The sequence below is a fragment of the Camelus bactrianus genome, chromosome 27 (genome assembly GCF_048773025.1).
Source record: "Camelus bactrianus isolate YW-2024 breed Bactrian camel chromosome 27, ASM4877302v1, whole genome shotgun sequence".
Classification (NCBI taxonomy): Eukaryota; Metazoa; Chordata; class Mammalia; order Artiodactyla; family Camelidae; genus Camelus; species Camelus bactrianus.
Genome location: NC_133565.1, coordinates 29,338,572 through 29,358,333, shown reverse-complemented (window position 1 = coordinate 29,358,333; position 19,762 = coordinate 29,338,572). Strand labels below are relative to the sequence as shown.

Below are 19,762 nucleotides of genomic sequence, written 5' to 3'. Positions count from 1 at the left end.
TAAAGCATAATTACTTGAAAGGAAGAAAAGAAAGAAAAGGAAGATAGAATTAACGTTAATTGTGATGATATGCTTACCTGAAAAAACAAATCCAATCTACTGAAAATCTTTTAGAAAATTGAGTACAAAGCCATTTAGGAAATACCAAAAAAAAAATCAGTAACACATTAAAAGATACAATATGAAAAATACTCATGTACAAAAATAGCCACAATTTAAAATACATGTAAATAATATTAACATGAAATACATAAGATTTCTTTACTTAAACTACAAAATAATACTGAGGGATATGAATGTAGCTAATATATGAATTATATATGAATATGGCTAAGCAGAGAGCTGTGTATTCTTTGATATGAAGACTTAGTATTACAAAGAAAATTTCAGTTTTTTCTGACCAGTCTATGATACTGTTTCAACAATTGTCCCAATGGGATTTCTTTTACATGAAAATTAATTCTGAAGTTCATTTGGTCAAATTAATATAAAAGTAGCTAATAAGATTTTGATTAACAGAGTACGGGGAAGTAATTACCTTACCATATGTGAAAATATTCTTTAAAGCCTAGGTAATTAAGATGTGATAAATGAATTTTACAAATCAAATTATTGAACAAACACGAAAGACCTAAAACAGGCCGAAGACACGAGAGGCCCTTAGAGATGTGGTCTGTGAGGAAGAAGGCGTTTTCAGTTAATGGGACAGAAAAAAATTAGTACGAAGCTTGAGGACCACTGGCTAACCACTTGGAAAAACATGAAGTAGAAAATATCAAGGACAAATTTCAGATTTATTAAAGGTGAATATGAAACTGTAAAAATGCTGCATGGAAATATAGGTGAATATTTTACATGTTCTGAGGGGAGAGGTTGTGCTTTTCACAGAATGACCCCCAAAGGCAAAAACCACAGAGTAAAAACGACAGTTTTGATTATCTTTACTTTAATAATACTCTCTATAAAAATAAATAAATAAAATACTTTAAAGAAAACAAAAAGTAATTTATGAACACTTTACTCTTAAAAAGAGTTACTCACGAGACACATACATATTAATATACGATGAGAATTTAAAAATTAATGAGGAGAAAAACCCAAAACAGATCTTTTATATGATAAGAGCATGTACAGGCTGTCCAAAAAAGAGCAAGTGGAAAACGAATACATGCTCAAATAAAGTCAAAGGAAAGCAAATATAACCCATAGTGAAGTGCCACATGTACTCTCTGAGCTGGCCATTTCACTCCCAGGGCTTTTATGCTAAATAAGTCATTGATACACTCGAAGATTTTATCTAGAAGGATGCATACAATTATATTTCTTATATGAGTGAAAAAACTGAAAAAAACTAAATGCATATGAATCAGAGATATAAGGTCTAACGCCGTCTATTGAGATGTGCATGAACAAATCGGTGAGTGGGGACATGGATCAGTGAGTTAAATCTTCTAGCACTCTGACTTCCTTCTCAAGTAATTTTTGGATCTCCAGTCTGTGACAGTACATGCTGTCCCATTCATGAGCACGGTAGCCCGTAGTGGCCTCTCCCAGACTGGATGTGGAGACATCACACGGATCTCAGTTTTCAGGCAGGCTTAGATGGAGGTCCAGCGTGGCTCCAGGGACCCTTACTTCTGTTTTATACATTGTCAGAGGCATATACCTGCTAGAGAACTTTCCATTAAGTGAAACAAGAATATGGATCCTGCCCCCAGCAGGATTTAAAAACCATCCAAGACACAAACAACGTTGAACGTAGATCTTTAAATTTAAAATGTATTTCTTCTAAGCAGCATATGGTTGGGTCTTGCTTGTGTATTCAGTGTGACAAACTAAGCCATTTAATAGGGACATTTAGACAATTTATATTTAATGTAATTATTGATATGGTTAGTTCATGTTATTTGTTTTCTATTTTCCCATTTGTTCTTTGTTTCCTTTTTCTTTTTTTCTTTTCCTACCTTCTTTTGGAATTTTTTTCTTTTAATGATTTCGTATTTTATCTCCTTTCTTGAATGATAAGCTGTAACTGGTTTGGTATCTTAGTGGTTGCTTTAGGACTCATAATATGCAGTTAACCTATTGCAGTCTGTCTTCAAGCAATATGATACCACTTCACGTGCAGTTATAGAATCTCACAATCGTATGCATCCAGTTTTCTCCTCCAAACCTTTATGTTACTGATTTATTTAATAAGAAAATAATCTTACATTCTTACTTGTATAGCTGCCATTTCCAGTTATTTTCATTTCTTTCTGTGGATCTATACTTTGATCTGGTGTTATCTCTCTTCTGCCTTAAAGATGGTTTTAACATTTCTAATAATGATGATCTGCTGCTGCTGAATTATTTTGGCTTTTATATGTCTGAAAAAGCCTTTATTTCACCTTTGTTTTTGAAAGACATTTTTAGTACAGAATTCTAAGTTGACACTTTTTTTCTTTTAATACTTTAACATGTTACCTTCTCACTTAAGCTGTTTCTGAAAGTAAATCAACTGTCATGTATCTGTGTTCCTTTGTATGTAAACGTATCTTTATTTCCCTCTAGATTCTTTGCAGATTTTCTCTTTATCACTGGTTTTGAGATATTTATGATGTGTCCTGGTATAATTTTCATGTTTCTTGTGCTTGGAGTATGTTAGACTTCTTATATCTGCAGATTTATGCTTAGCAACAAATTTGGAAATTTTTCAGCCATTATTTCTTCAAATATTTTTTCTATTTCCCTTCTTTCTCTTCTCCTTCAGAGACCCCAACTGCACATAATTAGGCCACTTGAAGTTTCCCACAACTCACTGATGCTCATTTTAAGAAAATTCTTATTTTTCTGTGTTTTTAATTTTGGATTGTTTCCATGGCTATTTCTTCAAGTTCACTAATCTTTTCTTCTACTGTGCCACTAATATGATCCAGGACACTTTTTGCCTCAGATATCATAGTTTTCATCCTTAAAAGTTTGATTTTGGCTCTATTTAATTGTTTGATCATATGAAGTACAGTTATTAACAGTTTTAATGTCTTTATTTGCTAATTCCAACATCTTTATCAGTTCTGAGTGAGTTTTGACTGGTTGATTTTTTTTCCTTATTATGGGTTGTATTTTCCCGTTCCAATACATACATGCCTGGCAATTTTTTGTTTGATGCCAGTCATTGTGCAATTTAAACTGCTGGCTTGGAAACTCTCTTAGGGCAGGAATTTGGAGCAGTCATAAGTCTTAACTTACTTGTTTCCCATCTCTCAAGGATTGCATTTATTCATTGCCTGATAACCAGTGTCTTGAAGACCATTGTTTATTATGTCTTGTTTCTTGTTTATTTGTTTTTGGCCAGAAGGTAAATTTGATCTCTATTATTCCATCTCAGCTAGAAATATAACTCCCCTGTGATTTTTTTTAAATACAAAATCAAGGGCTCTTTGATTATGGAGAGCTGTTACCGCAACTCACTCCTTTCTTCCTGAAAGTCCTCCTTTTGGTGCCAGTAAGCCAGCTTCCATGGTCCCCAAAATAGAGGAGGTGAGAGGATCAGTAATGATCACACCTAGTGCATTGTGGGTAACACATTTTAGGGGAGTACGGGCAATCAGAACACGTTCAGAAGAGTGACCAGGGTGTAAGAAGACTTAAAACCATTTTTGTGGGAAGAACAGTTAAATGACACAAGAATGTCTGGCCCAGAGAGGAACAGACTCGGGAACACAGCATGCTCTTCCCTTGTCTGAAGGACGTGCCACAGAAGAGTGTTTGACCCCAAGGGCAAGTCTAGGAACTTCAGGTCTCAAGGAGACAGACTGAGTCTTTTGGGAATGTAGTGATCGCCCCACAGTTGGAGAAGTTCAAGCAGAAATGAGTGGGCGTGTGATTCAAGTGTTTGGGGGCTTGGACTCAGTGACACCTCCCATCCTGAAATGCAGTTGTGATTATGGAATCATCTCTGTCCATCACAGATCTGGGTAGCCCTTGTCCATCTACAGAGCAGGAAAGAACCTTCTTCCTCATTGCTTAGCGACCCTGACTGTTAGCTCTGTGCTTTCAGCCGTCTGTATGCGCTGTTGCCCAGCCAGACTCATCATTCTGGTATCAGCAGATGGTATGGTCCCCTTGAGAGAATAAGGCTTTTAATTCCCAAGGAGTGGGAAACCGAACGTCCTTAAAGGCACATGTGGGCTGTTCATGTGAGAACTGCCTGGTGTTTGGTGTTTGGAGGAACGGCAGTTAATTTAGCATGGTTCAGAATCGTGAAGGACCATATGTGCCCGACTGGAGGCTTTTGACTTACGGAGACAACAGGACGGAGAGGAGCAGACGGATGGCAAAGACAGTTGTGATGCTGAGCAGCCAGGTCCGGTGACCACCGGTGTGTCGGAGGCAAGAGGAGAGGGAGAGTGGAGGATGGTGATAGGAGTTCTAGCTTGAGATACTGAGTCACTGGTATATCGACTGCTTTCTAACAGAGAATGACGCCAGAAAGCCGAAGCACGGAGAGAATTATTGGATAGAGATTAATAGCTCAAACCAATCAGACCAGTCTTTCATGGGTCAGGGGACCAAATCTGGAAAATGGACAGAAACCTAGGTGGCTTTAGCAGGCCACTGCCCACTGAAACTGGTTGAAGCACGGAGACTACCAGCAGCGGCGGCCTGGCCAGGATACTGGACGCTGCTCTGCTGAGGAGCTCCAGCCACCCCTACCCCCTGGAAGGATGGAGAGGTAAAATCTGGCTTCTCTGACTTCCAGAGCCGGGGCTGGGGTCTTATCCTCTACCAGGAAGCTCGAGCAGGGGGATTCCCTCCAAATATGATGTGGGTCTGGCTGCTTGTCAGCCCAAGTAAGTGACATATTCACCGCGGGTAGTGATGTTTCTATAGAGATCGGGATGTATACTAAGAAGTGATTGAGTTTGGCTGCAGGTAACAGAAAACCCAAAATAAGTGTGCCTTAAACAAAGTAATTTTATGTAGTTTCCTCTGAGACAGAGAACCTAAAGGTAGGCAGTCTACGGTTGGTACAGTGGCTCTGTGATGTAATTAGGGACTCACTCCCCTAGCTTTCTGCTCTGCAGTCCTTACTCTGTGACCATGGCCTTCCTGCCTTCAAGACGGCTGCTGAAACTCCACCATCATGTTCGCATTTCACTGCAAGAAGGAACTTTCCTGAAAGCCCCGCTCACTGACTTCTGCTTACATTTCATAGGCCAGGGCTGCGTCACCTGACCCACCTCTGACTCTCACAGAGAGGAGACACTGCCGCTCTGAATAACTCAGGGTCTTTCAGCATGAAAGAGGGAGAGGATGCAGGGCTGGTCACTAGCTGTCTTTTCCACAGGACAGAAGAAAGAGGAGCAGGTGTGGGTGGGAAGACTTGAGCAATGGTGAGTTTGAAGAGCCTGTGAGAGTGAGGTAGATATTTTTTGCAGGCAAGTGGAGTCAGGGTCTGGAATTCCAGAGGAAAATCTAGACTGGAGACATCGTCTTGTGTCTCCCTATTATGTGGTCATCAATAGAGGCAATGGGGAGAGGATGAAAAACAGTTGAGGGTGAGAGGACCATCCTCAAACTCCGAGGAATGGCAACAGCCAAAGCAGCAGTTCCCAAGGTTGGTCTGTGGACCTTGAGAGTCCCTGAGATGACTTCAGGGACCCTCACAGGTAAAACTATTTTCCTAACAGCACGAAGATGTTATTTGCCATTTTCACTATGTCGGTATTTGCACTGATGGGTGAGAACTGCCATTAGCGTTAGCATCACCTGTCCTAGTAGTCATTGTCTTCTTTATCACCATGCACCTGCAAGACAAAGTAATTTCAGAATTTAAAAACACTGGTTTCACTTGAGAATGCTCTTGATACGTGTATCTACACCTCCAATTCTTAAGAAAACGGGTATTGCAAGATTATTCTTTGGAGCCTTGTTTGTAGTCGCAAAACATTGGAAACACCTAAATGTTCATACGTAGGAAAGTGGCTGTATTCAGTCTTGGTTAATCTGCATAATACAGCAATATGCAGTTCTAAAAAAGAACGAGGAAGATCTCTATGAATGTTTGTGCAGCGAATTCCAGGACATACTGTCAAGTGAAACAAGCAAAGCCTAAAAGAGTCCCTACCGTGCACGGCTCTTCATAGAAGAAGAGGTAAAAGAATACACACGTACATGCCCACTTGTGCAAAAGAAGCACAGCAAGGATACAGCAGACGCCCGAGAGGCTGGTTCCCTGTGGGAGTGGATGCGAAAGGGCTGGGAAGCAGAGGGGAATACAAAGAGGGTGGTGGGGATGAGGAGGGAGTGACATTTCTCTGGCTCTTGGAACCGCGGCCATGTTAACGCTCCTTTGACGGTCTGTACTGATGGGCTGTCACTGCACTTGTGTGATGTTATCCCTGTGAACCTTTGGTCTGACCTGGTGTGAAAATATTTATGTTAAGTGTTATGCAGTATAAAAGGGAATTCTCTACTTAACGGCACTTGCCTAGGAGATACCAGAGTGGAAGGCTTATTTCACTGCAACAGGTCTAACCAACTAAGCTGCTCAAGAACCTTGTACCCTGAGCAACCCTGAGCCAGACCCTCACTGGACAACACAGCAGACACTTTTCTGACCAAAGAACGAGGGTTGTTTTAACCAATTACTTCCTACCCAGAGCACTGGTTTTCAGTGCTTAATCAACATTACTATCATTAATTTCTCCTTTCCAGCCCTGAAAAACCCTGACTTTATCCCAGAAGGGGGAACACTGGTTGTGTTCTCTTGCCCGGCAAGTTAGTAATTTCAGTTTTGGTGACTTTTACTTTTTGTTTTTGTCTATGATTCTGCCTCAGATGGTCTTTGATTCTTTGTCAACAGACAAGTGAAATATTTACATAATTTGAAATGCCCTTATACACTCCTTGCCGAAATTTCTTTTATAACCAAATGTTTTAGCCAGATTTTGCAAATGTATAAATGAGTAATTTGCATTTCATCTTCCGTAAATTCCTTCACATCATTCGCCGATGCAGATGGTAACACACGTGAAATTGTCAGCAGACATCAGGCAGAGAGAGGAGCTGGAAATGACTGAGGGGCTGGTTCATTCATTGGGTAGCTCCCCAGACCCCGCGTGGTCAACAGTGGGTCTGTATTTTCAATTGCATGAATAAAATCACAGGCGTAAATAAAATCATGGGCGCTTCTGCCCCTTTTCTGTTCATCTTGGGCATGTTGTCGATGACACTGACATTTCTCATTTCAGGGATGACTATACCGGAAGAAGATGCCGATGTGGGACAAGGCAGTAAATATTGCCTTGTGGCAATCGGAAGACTCCAGGTAAGAAAAAGCTCACAGCCTCTTCCATCTCGAAAAGGGGTTATTATTGCAAAGAGTAAGAACCTGTAGGTTTGGATGACTATTTTGGTCTCCTGTGTCCTCCCCGTTGTTGGGTTCCATGTCTCACTCTGGGAGAAGGATGAGGCTGAAACTGGGAGGAGAAAGCGGGACTGTGAGCTAGGAGCAGCAGAGTTCTTGCTTCACTGAGGGCCTGAATCAGTCCATCCCCTGCGCTTGTACTAGTTATTCTGCTCGCATCACACCCGTTTAATCACCGTGACTGTCTCCCCATGGGATAAAGCACTCACTCATCTTAGAGCCTCATCTCCTCCCTCCCATCTCTCATGCCTTATTCCCAAACCACATCACTCCCTTTTCCACAATCCCACCATGCTCTTCCCTACCTTTGTGGGTGTCTGCAGGCTGTTCCTTCCACCTGGTATTGCCCTGTTTCCCTTCTCCTTTCGAAACTCCTCCTCCTGTTTCCCTCCTATTTCCTCATCTTTCAAGATCCAGTAAAATGATTTCATTTACCTGCTTAGTCGAAATGAATCAGTCCCTCCTCCCTACACGCCTAGTGTTGAGCTCATACGAGAGGTAAGACTCTCCACGGTCTGTTTTTGTGCAGGTAGTTGAGCGCATGCTCCTTCCCTGCGAGCTCCCCAAGGGCGAGAAACGTGCGTTTTTAATCTCATGACAGTTAAATGCGCTGAGGAATGCAAAGCCCGCCGGTTTAATGTCTGCACACACAGGAGCCACCCAGTCTTCCTCCTTGAGGCTTGAGGCTTTGAGGGCCTTGCCTGTGCTAATGATGGGGACATACAGGTGTAGTTCAGCGGATACTAACCTTCCACGTCCCTGCTTTCCTAGGTCTTACCATTTTCAGACACATGAATAAACTGTTTCAATCACATATGATAAGCACTGGTTATTCCTTGCAGATGGGGAAGAAAGAATACTGGGGTAAATCCAGTTCACTAATGTAGACCTTCCAAGTATTCTGACCAGTTCCTTAGACTCGGCTTGCCATCCCTGGTAAAGGAAAGGTGGGGGAAGGGAAGGGCATTGACATTTCTGAGCACCAGCTGTGTGCCAGGCCCTGGGCCAGGGTCTCATGTCCAGTGTCTCTTTGAACCTCACAACCACTGTATGAGGCTCCCTATTTCCCAGTGACCGAGGAGGAAACTGAAGTTCAGAGACGTAAAGAAAGCAGCCCACAGTTGCAGCTGGTCCGAGGTGTGACCAAGACAGCCTGAAACACTTTAGACTCATTGTGCTCATGACCTGGAAGGATCTGTGAAGTAAAATCCACGTGGCTTGTTCCCGTTCTCCAGTGCAGCTCCCTTCTCCATCCCTGTCTCTGTTAAAACCACCGGCACACATGTTTCTCCACTCCAGGTGACCAGCTCTCCCGTGTGCATGGACATGAGCGGGATGTCGGTGCCCACGGAATTCTTATCCCGGCATAACTCTGATGGGATCATCACATTTGTGGACCCGAGGTGCATCAGCGTGATTGGCTACCAGCCACAGGTGGGTGGTTTTGAGCCACGGCAGTCACCTAGAGATTTCATTTTACTAAAAATGCATCTACCTCATTTGCTCAAGGTACAACGCAATGACAGCATAGGGAAACAGCATAAAAGATACCCGTCTCCCTGCCTAGGTAGGGTAATGTCCTTCCAAAGCAATAACGAGCACTGAATGCAGCTGTGCCGCTTAAAAAGTTTACTCTCCATTTTTTGGCCTCGCCATTCTGCTTCTCTAAGCTGATTTTTCCCGAACAAAAGTTGAGGGTCTCTATGAAAAAGGGGCTCTCTGACCAGTTAATTTTGATTAACACCAAATAGGAAATCTCCTTCTTAGAAACTTTAAAATTACATTAATGTGAAAGAGTCTGCAAAGTCTTAAAGATGTTCACTTAATTTTGCCTGACAGCTTGTTTCTCAAATGTATTTGGAACCTCTTCATACTGGGGGCACGTTTTCAGGTTTTTGTTCCAAACCTTTTTTTAAAAAAAAGTCAGTGAGAAACACAAGGGTCATGAGAAACACCAAAAGGCAGGAGAGATTGTTCCAAATTAAGATAAAGCAAAGCGACAGAATAATAAAATGCAGTGTAAGAGCCTTAATTGAGTCCTCAGCCTGAAGACATAGAGCTTATGAAGGACATTTGGGAGACAAGTGAGCAAGTGTTCGTATGGAGGGAGGGAGTATCAGGTGACTTTATCAAATAATTACTGACTGTTTCAGGTGTAATACGATATGTTACGGGTTTGTGAGATCAGGTCATTTTTATGAGATACAGACTCAGGGAGAAGTGTTGAGATTTCTGGCGACTTATTTTCAAATGATTCAACAAGAAATGTTTAAGTATGTGTGTATTTGTGTCGGTATGAAAGCTACTTCACTTCTGTATTTTTTAATATATTTCACTTGCGTATTTATGTTTTCATGTATATTAAAGAAAGAAGAAATGCAAGTGTGGCAAAATATTAGCAGTCAAGGGACGGGATGCCCGGTGTTCATTCTACTACCCTTTCCATTTTCTGTAGATTTTAATTTCTTTCAAATAAAAAGCATTTCGGGGGGAGGGTACAGCTCAGTGGTAGAGTGCCTGCCTAGCATGCACGAGGTCCTGGGTTCGATCCCCAGGGCCTCCGTTAAAAAATAAATAAATAAACCTAATTACCTCCCCCCTCCCAAAAAAAAAAGTGTTTAAACAAAAAAAGAAGGAAAGAAAATGATCTTTGTTTTGGAGAACGAAGTTTAGGCACATTGATATGGGTGTTTTAATCACATGTATGTTTCAGAACTAGAAACAGAACAGACTGAAACACTGGAACCATTCATATAGTTCTACATCTCTAGATTCATGCAAACTCCAGATTCTGGGATGGAACGAAGTGGGAAATGAATCCGATTCCAAATTCACCATAACCTCTGATGGCAGTCTATTTCCAGCCAGATCCACTGATTTAGAGGCTTCCTGGCACACAGAGAAGACTTTGTTTCCACTGTCAATGTCAGCCCCCACTGAGGCCATTTGCTGATTTGGGTTCTGATCGATGACTTAGTTTGAATCCTTTGCCATTTAAAACATTGCCAACTGGACCCCTTCCCTTTAACACATTTGGAGTTGCCTTTTGATGGTTTATCTTATTCTAGTTGGTTTCATTGCAAAACACACTCTTGTTCTGGGTTAGTGCTAGGTCCTTTGACTAAGACGTAGATGAGTGAAGGTAGGTAGTAAACAGGCTTTTAATAAGTACAGGTTTTTTTATGATAGGAGCATTTCTGCAGCCACAAGAGAGCTCCAGTTTCCCCAGTTAAACAGTTCCAGGTTTCGTAGGCACCACATTTGTCCTCATGCTGTCATGTGCTTTCTCTTTATGTTTATTAAAATATGTTTATTACAGGTTGCCTCTCCAAGGCAAACAAAAATAAAATTGCATTCTGCAGATGCTGATCTAGTGCCTTAGGAAAATTAGACGTCGGTATTGAACATGCCAAAGGGACTGAGGTTAGGGTAGTAGATGCCAGCTCCGTGAGTGCTCCAGGGGAAAATTTTCACCTGCCTTTTCTCCCCTTGTGATGGGATGAGCTGAAGGAGGTGGACTGAAGGGAATATATGTGCACGCTCTTGTCTAACAGCGATCTGTAAATAACGAAAGGTGGGCTTAGGGATTACTAAAGCTTGTCTCTTTACTTAGGATCTTCTAGGAAAGGACATCTTGGAATTCTGCCACTCTGAGGATCAGAGCCATCTGCGGGAGAGCTTTCAACAGGTATCACCAGTGTCCATTTACAGCTGATGTAGCAACCGGGTACGTGGGTGCAGTCCGACCGTGCGCAGGCAGGCCGCAGGGTCCCACGTGCGGCGTCAGTCAGGGCCCCTGCCGCGGAGGAGCTCACTGTCTAGTGGGGAGGACAGGCCGTCAGGAAGGAATTTCCGTGTCCCGGGGGAAGAGCAGAGGGTGGAGAGGTTAACAAGGTGGGGAAGGGGTAGGAACAGTCTCCCAGAGGAGGGAACACTTGGGATGCATCTTAAAAGATGAGCAGAGAAGACATGACAGAATATTCTAGATTGAGGGGCCAGCACGAGAGGTGCAAAAGAGCGTGGCCTGTTGGGAGAGTTGTAAGTAGTTCCTTAGGGCTGGACTGACCCTGGCTGACCTGTAGGGAGGAGGTGGGCAGCGGTAAAAATGAGGCCAGTGAAGCCAAATTATGAAGGGTCTCCTGTGCCTCTGCTGAGGGGTTTAAATTCTCTCCTGAGTCATGTAAGTGAGGATTCCTTAGGTTTGAAGCGGAGCAATGTTTTTGAAAAACCACTTTGGCAGCCCAGGTATGCAGATGAGACAAATAACTGGAATACACCTGGGACAAAAGGCAAATCAGGAGGCTGCGTCAGTTGCTCAGGTGAGAGGTGGTGAGACCAGAAATGGGGCAGGAGCAGTGGGAATGACAGGGTAAGGCCACCTGAGGAGACAGTTGTTGGGTTAGTGATGCTTTGGATAGAGACGGTGAAGGAGAGAGAAGAACTGAGGGTGACTGTGGGAGCCCGCGAGGAAGGCCACCCTGCTAACTGCATCCTGAGCATCATCACCTTCAGCAGGTGTTTACTGAGCACCTACTGTGTGCTGGGCCCCATGTAAACCCCTTTTGCACACACAGTTTCCTGAATCTTCACAACAGTCATAGGAGGGGACATTACTATCTTCATGCCACAGTGAGTTGTGACGCTCCTTCAGGTCACATGGCTAGTGAGTGAGAGGACCAGGGTTCTGACTGGGGTCCTGCTCCCTCCTGAGCCCCGGGCCAGCTGGGAGGGGCGAGAGCCTGTTCCTCTTAGGGCTCTGGCACTCGATTCAGTGCCCTGCTACCCTACAGAGAAGAGAATGGGCAATGTTACAATAGATGTTTGCCTTTGACTTCCTTCACTTAGTATGATAATCTCTAGGTCCATCCACGTTGCTGCAAATGGCATTATTTCATTCTTTTTTTATAGCTGAGTAATATTCCGTTGTATATATACACCACATCTTTATCCATTCACCTTTCAGTGGACATTAAGGTTGCTTTCATGACTTGGCTGTTGTAAATAGTGCCGCTGTGAACACTGGGGTGCATATATATTTTCAAATTTGAGTTTTCTCTGAATATATGCCCAGGAGTGAAAGTGTTGAATCATATGGTAACTCTATGTTTAGTTTCTTGGGGAAACTCCATACTGTTCCATAGTGGCTACACAAAATTACACTCCTACCAACAGTGTAGGAAGGTTCCCTTTTCTCCACACCCTCTCCAGCATTTAGAGAGATCCCCTAACCTCCTTCTCAGCCCCTCATTTTCCCTCTGCAACAACTATTCCAGTTTTCGATTGTTTTATTTGTTTTGTCCTTTTTTTCTGTCTTCTCTACTAAAACATAAACTCCCTGTGGGCACATCTCCACATCTCTGCTTCTCACCATCATCTCCACCACTGGATGGAGTTTGCACGTGGGTGGTGACTTTTAATAAAGTGGTCTAAGTGGATCATCACCCAGAGCAGGTGACTTGCTTTAGTAGAGTATGAAATCAGAATGGTTAAACATTGCAGTAGTTCTATCTTTCATGCCAGATGTCTGCTAAGTATGTGGAAATCGCCTAGCATCATCCTGTTTGGACTGGGTTGCTTCATTTTCAAATGGAAATGAAGCTATAACAGTGATGTTAGTAATCAGCCAGTCCCTTTGTCCCCACGTTATTCTGTGTAATCCTCAACCCTACACAGTGTATTATCATCCCCACTTTTTCCACAGTGGAAACCAGGACTCAGAGAGGTTTAGCCACCTGCCCCGAGTCACACAGCAAGGTGATAACACAGCCAGGGCTGGAGCCTGCCTCCTTCCAGAGCACACATCCCTATCACCCCACCCCACACACAGGCCTCTCCGTCTGACAGCACGTCTAAGATTTTAAACTGCTGACGCTGTCAGAACCAGGTTAATTTTGAAAAGGAAAAGAAGGAATTTAACATCTGATCCTACCCTGCTATCCAGCTTAATTAACTCTCACTCTGTGAGCAGCCCCCTCATTCCGCAGGCAGGAGGCGAAGCCAAAGCAGCAACGCCCAAGAGCCGGGGGCCCAGGCAGGTCACAGGCTCAGCGGGCAGCGGCAGGCAGCCGCGCGGACATCCTGGAGGGCGCCGGGCCCGGCCCCTCTCTTGTGTTCTTTGGGCTCCAGCCACCGGCGGCCAGGGTTGGGACACCAATGTTGATAAACGGGAGTGGCTTGTTTTTGCAAAAGCACGGAGGGGACTGTGTCAGTTCGGAGTCAGCCTTTGAACTCTGGATTTAAACAAAAGTATTTGAATGGCCCAGACGTGAGACCCTTAGAGTGGGCTCGAGTTTGTGAGGAATCTGAGGTTGGGGGGTGGGAGAGACAGCCTGCCAGCCCAGGGGCTGGGAAAACTGGGTCCACTCTTAGCTCTGCTCCTGGAGTCCCTCTGGATCATGGTTCACCTAGAAGTCAGAGGGCAGAGTGGAGCCCAGCCAGGCTTTAGGGCGGGTTCTGCCATATCCGTCTCCTCTCTGCTCAGACGCCTTCCATGATGGTGACGGTGATGATGAGGGCTGTTTTCAGGAAGAGCTGGGCGAGGCTGGGTCTGTGCCTGGCCTTCATGACCGCAGGTACCAGCATCGCACCTGAGTAAAGCGAGGTTGAATGCAGCCACCTGGTCTCCAGGCCAGGACTGCGATCCCTGCACTGCCTTACACGTGTGGTCCCGGTCCCCATCGCACCTCGGGTTTCCAGCTCCCAAACATTTGCTCATGCAGTGCCTTCTGCCAGGGCGGCCCTCCCCACGTAGCTCCACTCGCCAACATTTTGCCCGCCTCCCAGTGTGTGTTCCTAACCCCATCTCCCTCCGGGAACCCTTTCTGGATCCTGAGAACATGCTGTCTCCTCGACTTCCTGGTAACCCCGTGGCACCTGGTCACGTGTTTCTGTAGTTGTATTTGATGCGCTGTGTTTAGGTTACAGTTATCCATGCACCTGTCCTACCCATGCTTGGCGAGAAGCTCTCTGGGGACAAGGATTCTGTCTCAGTTCTAGGGATTCATGAAAAGACAGAGAGCACTGGGGTCAGGTGGACCTGGGATCCCACCCTGCCTCTGCCCCTCCTCAGTCACCAGGCTTTGGCAGGATATTTAAATCTTTTGAGGCTCAGTTTCCAAAAACTCAAAATACTGCTGTGAGGACTCTGTGAGGAGACATGTACAAGATGCTTGTAAGTTGGACCCCAGGAGGGTGCAGGGCTGAGGCTCCGTCCCTTCTCAATTTATCCACAGCTCAAGGCTACGTTTGCACACAGGTGGTGCCTGTGAGTGTCTGTTACGTGGAGTTAAAAAATTTCGCACCATCTCAGGCATCCTGGTTAGAAGAAACATGAAAAGGCACCCTCCGTGCAGTGCTTGAGAGCGCAGCAGACGTGGTCTCACATCTCTGTCCCCTGTGCTTTGTGCAGATTCAGAGTCCCCCATGGGACCTCTCAGAAGGCCAACTTGAGGGGCACATGGCCTTGACCTCTGTCCTGTTGCCGGTGCCCCGACCTGGCCTCACTCCATGACTTTGCCTCCTCACATGTGGTGCCAGGAAGGGTTCCCCCATTTCTGAGCTTTTGTGTTGAACAGAGTTAAGAATTTCTTAATGTGAGGTATGAAGAAATAAATCCATGAATACAATGTCACTACATCTCTGAGTGAGATCATTACTTCACAGGGGTACTAGCATCAAACCCAGGGTGCCCTAGAAGCCAAGGCAAAAAGGGAAACACCCCAGCTTATAGAGTTTTCATGATCTGATTTGTAAAAGCCGAAAATTTCTGATATAACATGGGCATTGACTAATCGGTTTCTCACGTGGTGGCAACAGAGTGACCTAAATGCAGGGCCCTGTCTCAAAGGGGAAGTGGACAGAGGGTTCCCCTCGGGTCACCGCTCTGTCTCACTCCCTCTATTCCTGTCTTTGGCTCCAGCGTTCCTATTCGGAGCCCCCGCTGGCCCTCACAGAGCCTGCGCAGCCTGGTGCCTCTCCCTCCTTCTGTCTGGCAGCCTCCTTCCTCCCGCTGACCTCCTTCTCCACGTGTTTTCTCAGGTGGTTAAGCTGAAGGGCCAGGTGCTGTCGGTCATGTATCGATTCCGCACCAAGAACCGGGAGTGGGTGCTGATCCGCACCAGCAGCTTCACGTTCCAGAACCCCTACTCTGACGAGATCGAGTACATCATCTGCACCAACACCAACGTCAAGTACGTCCCCGCCTCCCTCCGCGGTCTCGCGGCGCTGCCGGCAGCTGGAGGTCCCCGCAGGGACTCGGGAGCAGGACAAGGGGAGGTGTCTCCCCACCACTGCTTCCCCCTGCATCCCCCTTCTCATTTCCCTCTCAATTTGAAAGACCCCCGGGCTGAGCAATGACCCCCAACACACTCCCTCTCCCGCAGCACAGCCAGTTCAAGGTGCTCTGGTTCCCCATCCTCTTCTTGTCCCCTGAGTGCAGAGCCCAGCGGAGCAGAGCTGGGTGCTCTCTGGTGTGCCTGCTGCCTGTGTCTGGACCTGCTGAGGCCAGGGCAGGAGGAGCGAGGCTGAGCCTCTTGGCAGCTCAGGGGCACAGGGGCAGGTGGCATGGGGTTGGGCACCTCGGGGACACATGGTTTCTCTGCTGCCCAGTCACTGACGCCCTCCTCCCAAGGACTCTGCTGGCTTCACCTCTGCCTGATCCCACACGTCAGCACGCAGACCTCTGGACTTGGTGTGCCCACCACCCCCACTTCCCGGCTGTGTGGCCTTGACTGGTGTGTCCCTTCACCCCTTAGTCTTCATTCCCCATGTGTGGAAGGGGTCATGATCTCTCTCTCTTGGGTTTCCGTGAGGATTCAGTGAGGTCCTAGCTACCAGCAGGTCACACCTCCTCTCTGGATTTATTCTCGAGGAAATACAAGTCCAAAGAACCAACACGAACAAAGGCAAGATGACTTCCAGGTGTACGTGGGCACATGAGAGCCATGCCTCCTGTGCTGTGCGTGAGATGAGCTGACACAGGAGAACTGTCCCCGTGTCTCCTGTACCGTTCAGAGTCCCCGCCGTCCTTTTTCCCAGGCGCCACACTGAGTCGGTGGAGTCTGTTCCCACCCTGGCCACCTCCCCTCCTCGGCTACTAACAGCCCCCTGGGCACTGATGCCTCCAGGCCATCACTGTGGCCTCCTGGCTTGCCTCAGGGCTCTCTGCTGCCATGTCCCAGCTCCCTGGATTTGGGGGCTCCCTTCTGGGTCCCATGAAGCAGCCTCCTTTCCAGGCGGCACCACCCTCTGTGTCTCAGCCTTGACCCTGCTCCTGGGCCACAGGACAGGTGGGTCCGCACAAGATCCCCCAGAGGGCAGGTGACCTGGGTTTCAATCCCAGCTCCCAACTGGGCAAGTCTCTGCTCTTTCTAAGCCTCAGTTGTCTCATCTGTAATATGGGAGGAACAGCAGAACCACCCCCTCTTCCTCAGACCCTGCACGTCCCCTTGTGTGACTCGCTCTGGGCGGAGTGGCGGCCCTGGGCAGGCGGGGTCTGTGGCCGTTGTTGCGATACTCCGGCGGCAGCAGCCTCCCCCCTCCACCTGCTGCAGCTGCTCGGCAGTTTCCTGGCTCCTTCTCCTCGGGCTGCCCCACGTAGGCTAAGCGCGCCGCCAGCTCTCCTCCAATGGCGCACATCCTGTTGCCTTCCAGCAAACAGAGGAGCCGGGGCCCTCACATGAACCGCGCCTTGTTCCTGCAGGTGTCTGTCTCTGTCCCCTCCCCTCCTCCGGCGCTGGCTCCCCGCCAGGGCAGGGCCTCCTCCCTCCAGGGCCCAGCCCTCCAGTTCCTTTCAAACTTGCAGCACATCCTCTGTCTCCTTCGGAGGCCCGAGTCCTCACCCAGACCCTCGCCACAGGCTTCCTCCTCTCCTAGGCGTGTGGCTTCTTGATCTTAGAAAGCCCCCGTCTTGCCACTCGTCCTTGCCCTCCTCCCAGCTGGCCCTGCCACGTGTCTCTGCTGGAGCCCCTCACCCTTCATCTCTTCTTGACCCCCATCTGCCTGGCCGTGGCACCCGGCCGTGCCAGCTTGCTTAGGAGCCCAGGTCAACAGCTCATTCTCCCCACACTGTCCGACCAGCTCCTCTCTCTGCACTGCATCCCTTGGCCTGCCTGGTGCTCTGACTCTTCTTACATCTCCGTCTTCCAGGCGAGACTTTCTTGGCTGTAAGAGTAGCAGGAGCAAATGAGAGTAAGTAATAGATCCAGGTACGCAAAAAGGTAGCATTGTTTTTTAATGTCTGGGTTTCTCTAGTCACTGCTTGGTAAACTCGGTCAAATTGAGGGGTTTTTACTTCTCCCACAGCCCCCAACGTGCGCAGGAGAGGGAGCAGAGAGGCGCCCCCTAGTGCCAGGCCTCTGTCGGGCCCTGGCTTTGGTCAAGATGGTGCAGCTTAAGGACCCAGGGAAGTGTTAGACGGGCTCAGACTCCCGTGGCTCCCTCTGTGTTCAGCAGATGGGGGACGGAGGTGGCAGGTGTTCTCACTGACCCGGAGCCGGGTGTGGGCAGCGGGAGCCCTGGGGATGAGGCTGAAGTAAGCACAAGAGCAACAGGTCTGCTTAGCATCTGTTCAAGCCCCAGCTCATCCGCCAGCTCATACCTCCTGTCACTGCCCCTCCGGCCGCGTCAGCTGCCTGTGCCAGGAGACGTGGGGATGGGCAAGCCCATCACACATTCAGAGCCACGAGCACTGTTCTAGAACTTTTACCCTTGTGATGCCAACATATTGACTGGCTCCTGGTGAGAGCCACCTCCTCTTACGGTCCTGTCCCTCCTCCCTTCCGTTCTTCCCTGTCTGCCTCATCTCCTCCTTTTCCACGCCTGTGCTCTTTCCGGGTCTTCCTGCAGCCGTGTGTGTGTGTGTGTGTGTGTGTGTGTGTGTGTGTACGCATGTGTGCACATGGTGCCTGGTGTCTGTTGCCTGTTGCTGAGAGAAACTTTCAGGAGGTGGTGGGACCAGCCCTTGCCCTACTCTCAAGCCCAAGTCCCACCTGTCTCTGGAGTCCTCCTACAGCAAATGCGGGCCACCCTCCACGGTAGAGACCACGGCTCAGGGCTTGGGACCAGGCAGAGTCCTCTAGACTTGGGTCAGAAGGGCAGGCTGAAGCTCCCCTCTTTTATGTTTTTGGAATTTTTGCATTTTTATCATTCTTCATTCATTTTCAACATGGACACAAGCTTCAGCCATCAAAATTGCCTTTCGTGCAACTCAGTTCAACACAGCAGGTAGCCACTGAACCCCGTGAGGGGACATGGGCGTGTGCCAGCTGTCCAGTAAATTCGGGGTGCCTCTGTTATGGTCCCTGCCACCCCGGAGGGCCCCTGTCACATAGGGAGTGTGAGAAGCGGTAGAAGGGAGGGACAGGGGAGGTAGAGAGTTAACACTTCCACCCAGGGCCTCCGAGAAAGCATCCCTGGCAGGTAGCGCTGCAGAGGAGCCTGGAAGGAAAGTGAAGACCTTCCTTCTAAAAGCAGTCCCCAGCAGAGACTTTGATTTCTTTTCCTGAAAGTCAGGCAGCTTTGACAGAGCATTCTGTCCTGGGGGTGCCCCTACATCTCTCCTCGGGGCGATCGCTCCTGGCAGCTAGGTTAGATGGGGTGAGAATGCCCCCCCAATGCACAGACTCACAGCAGAGGCCTGAACTACTGTCTGCTGGACGGGAAGAACTTTAGTGGGCAAAGATGGTAGGAACTGTTAACTGTGGACAGCAGAGGGCAGTGGCAACCGTGATGTGAACAGTCAGCCCCACTTCAAATTTTTGGCTCCGCGTCGCCAGCAGTGGGCAGACTCGTCGGCAAGGTGCTTACGTGCTCTGTGCTTGGGGGAAAAAATTGCCAACCCCCAGTTGCATTAGGTCAAGAGCATCCAAAAGAAACTTCCCGGAGAAATGGAGTCTTAATGGTTAGCATTTGTGTTGAAGGTGCTGAAAAGAAGGCCTTTTTATCACTTCTGTGTTTTTTTCCTTTTACACTGAAGTAGGAAAATGGAACGAAGCCCAGGAAACACAGGCTCCCATTTCACACGCTGGTGGCACACTCTGGAACGTGCCCACGTCGTGGTGTTTCGGGCTCGACACTCTTTCGGGGAGACGAGCCGAGGGCTGTTGCTGAGCGGGGGTCACTTGCAGACCTGAGGCCTGTGCTTCTTGTGTCCAGCAGCTCTGTAGGGAAGGACCGACATCTTCCCTCGGCTCTGCTGAGGCCGAGCCCTCTGTGTGACGGCGCCTTCCTACACCGCTGTAGGGCTTCAGAACCACACCTGCATGTTGTGCTGGGGTGTGTGTGTGTGTGTGTCCTTTAAAGTCCACCGCACCTGCGGTCACAGAGCCCATGGTCCATGCCCCCACGTCT

The 19,762-nt window shown here is 47.6% G+C and overlaps 1 protein-coding gene across 5 annotated transcripts in view; it reads left to right on the top strand.

Moving 5' to 3' along the window:
• The window catches only part of ARNT2 (aryl hydrocarbon receptor nuclear translocator 2), a 163,966-nt gene that overhangs the window by 115,250 nt on the left and 28,954 nt on the right, over positions 1-19,762 (top strand). For all 5 annotated transcript variants that reach the window (XM_074354187.1, XM_074354186.1, XM_074354189.1 and 2 more), the window contains exons 9-12: positions 7,239-7,315; positions 8,714-8,848; positions 11,028-11,102; positions 15,452-15,603. In XM_074354187.1, the coding sequence (XP_074210288.1) occupies positions 7,239-7,315; positions 8,714-8,848; positions 11,028-11,102; positions 15,452-15,603 (439 nt within the window). The remainder of the gene's footprint in view (positions 1-7,238; positions 7,316-8,713; positions 8,849-11,027; positions 11,103-15,451; positions 15,604-19,762) is intronic.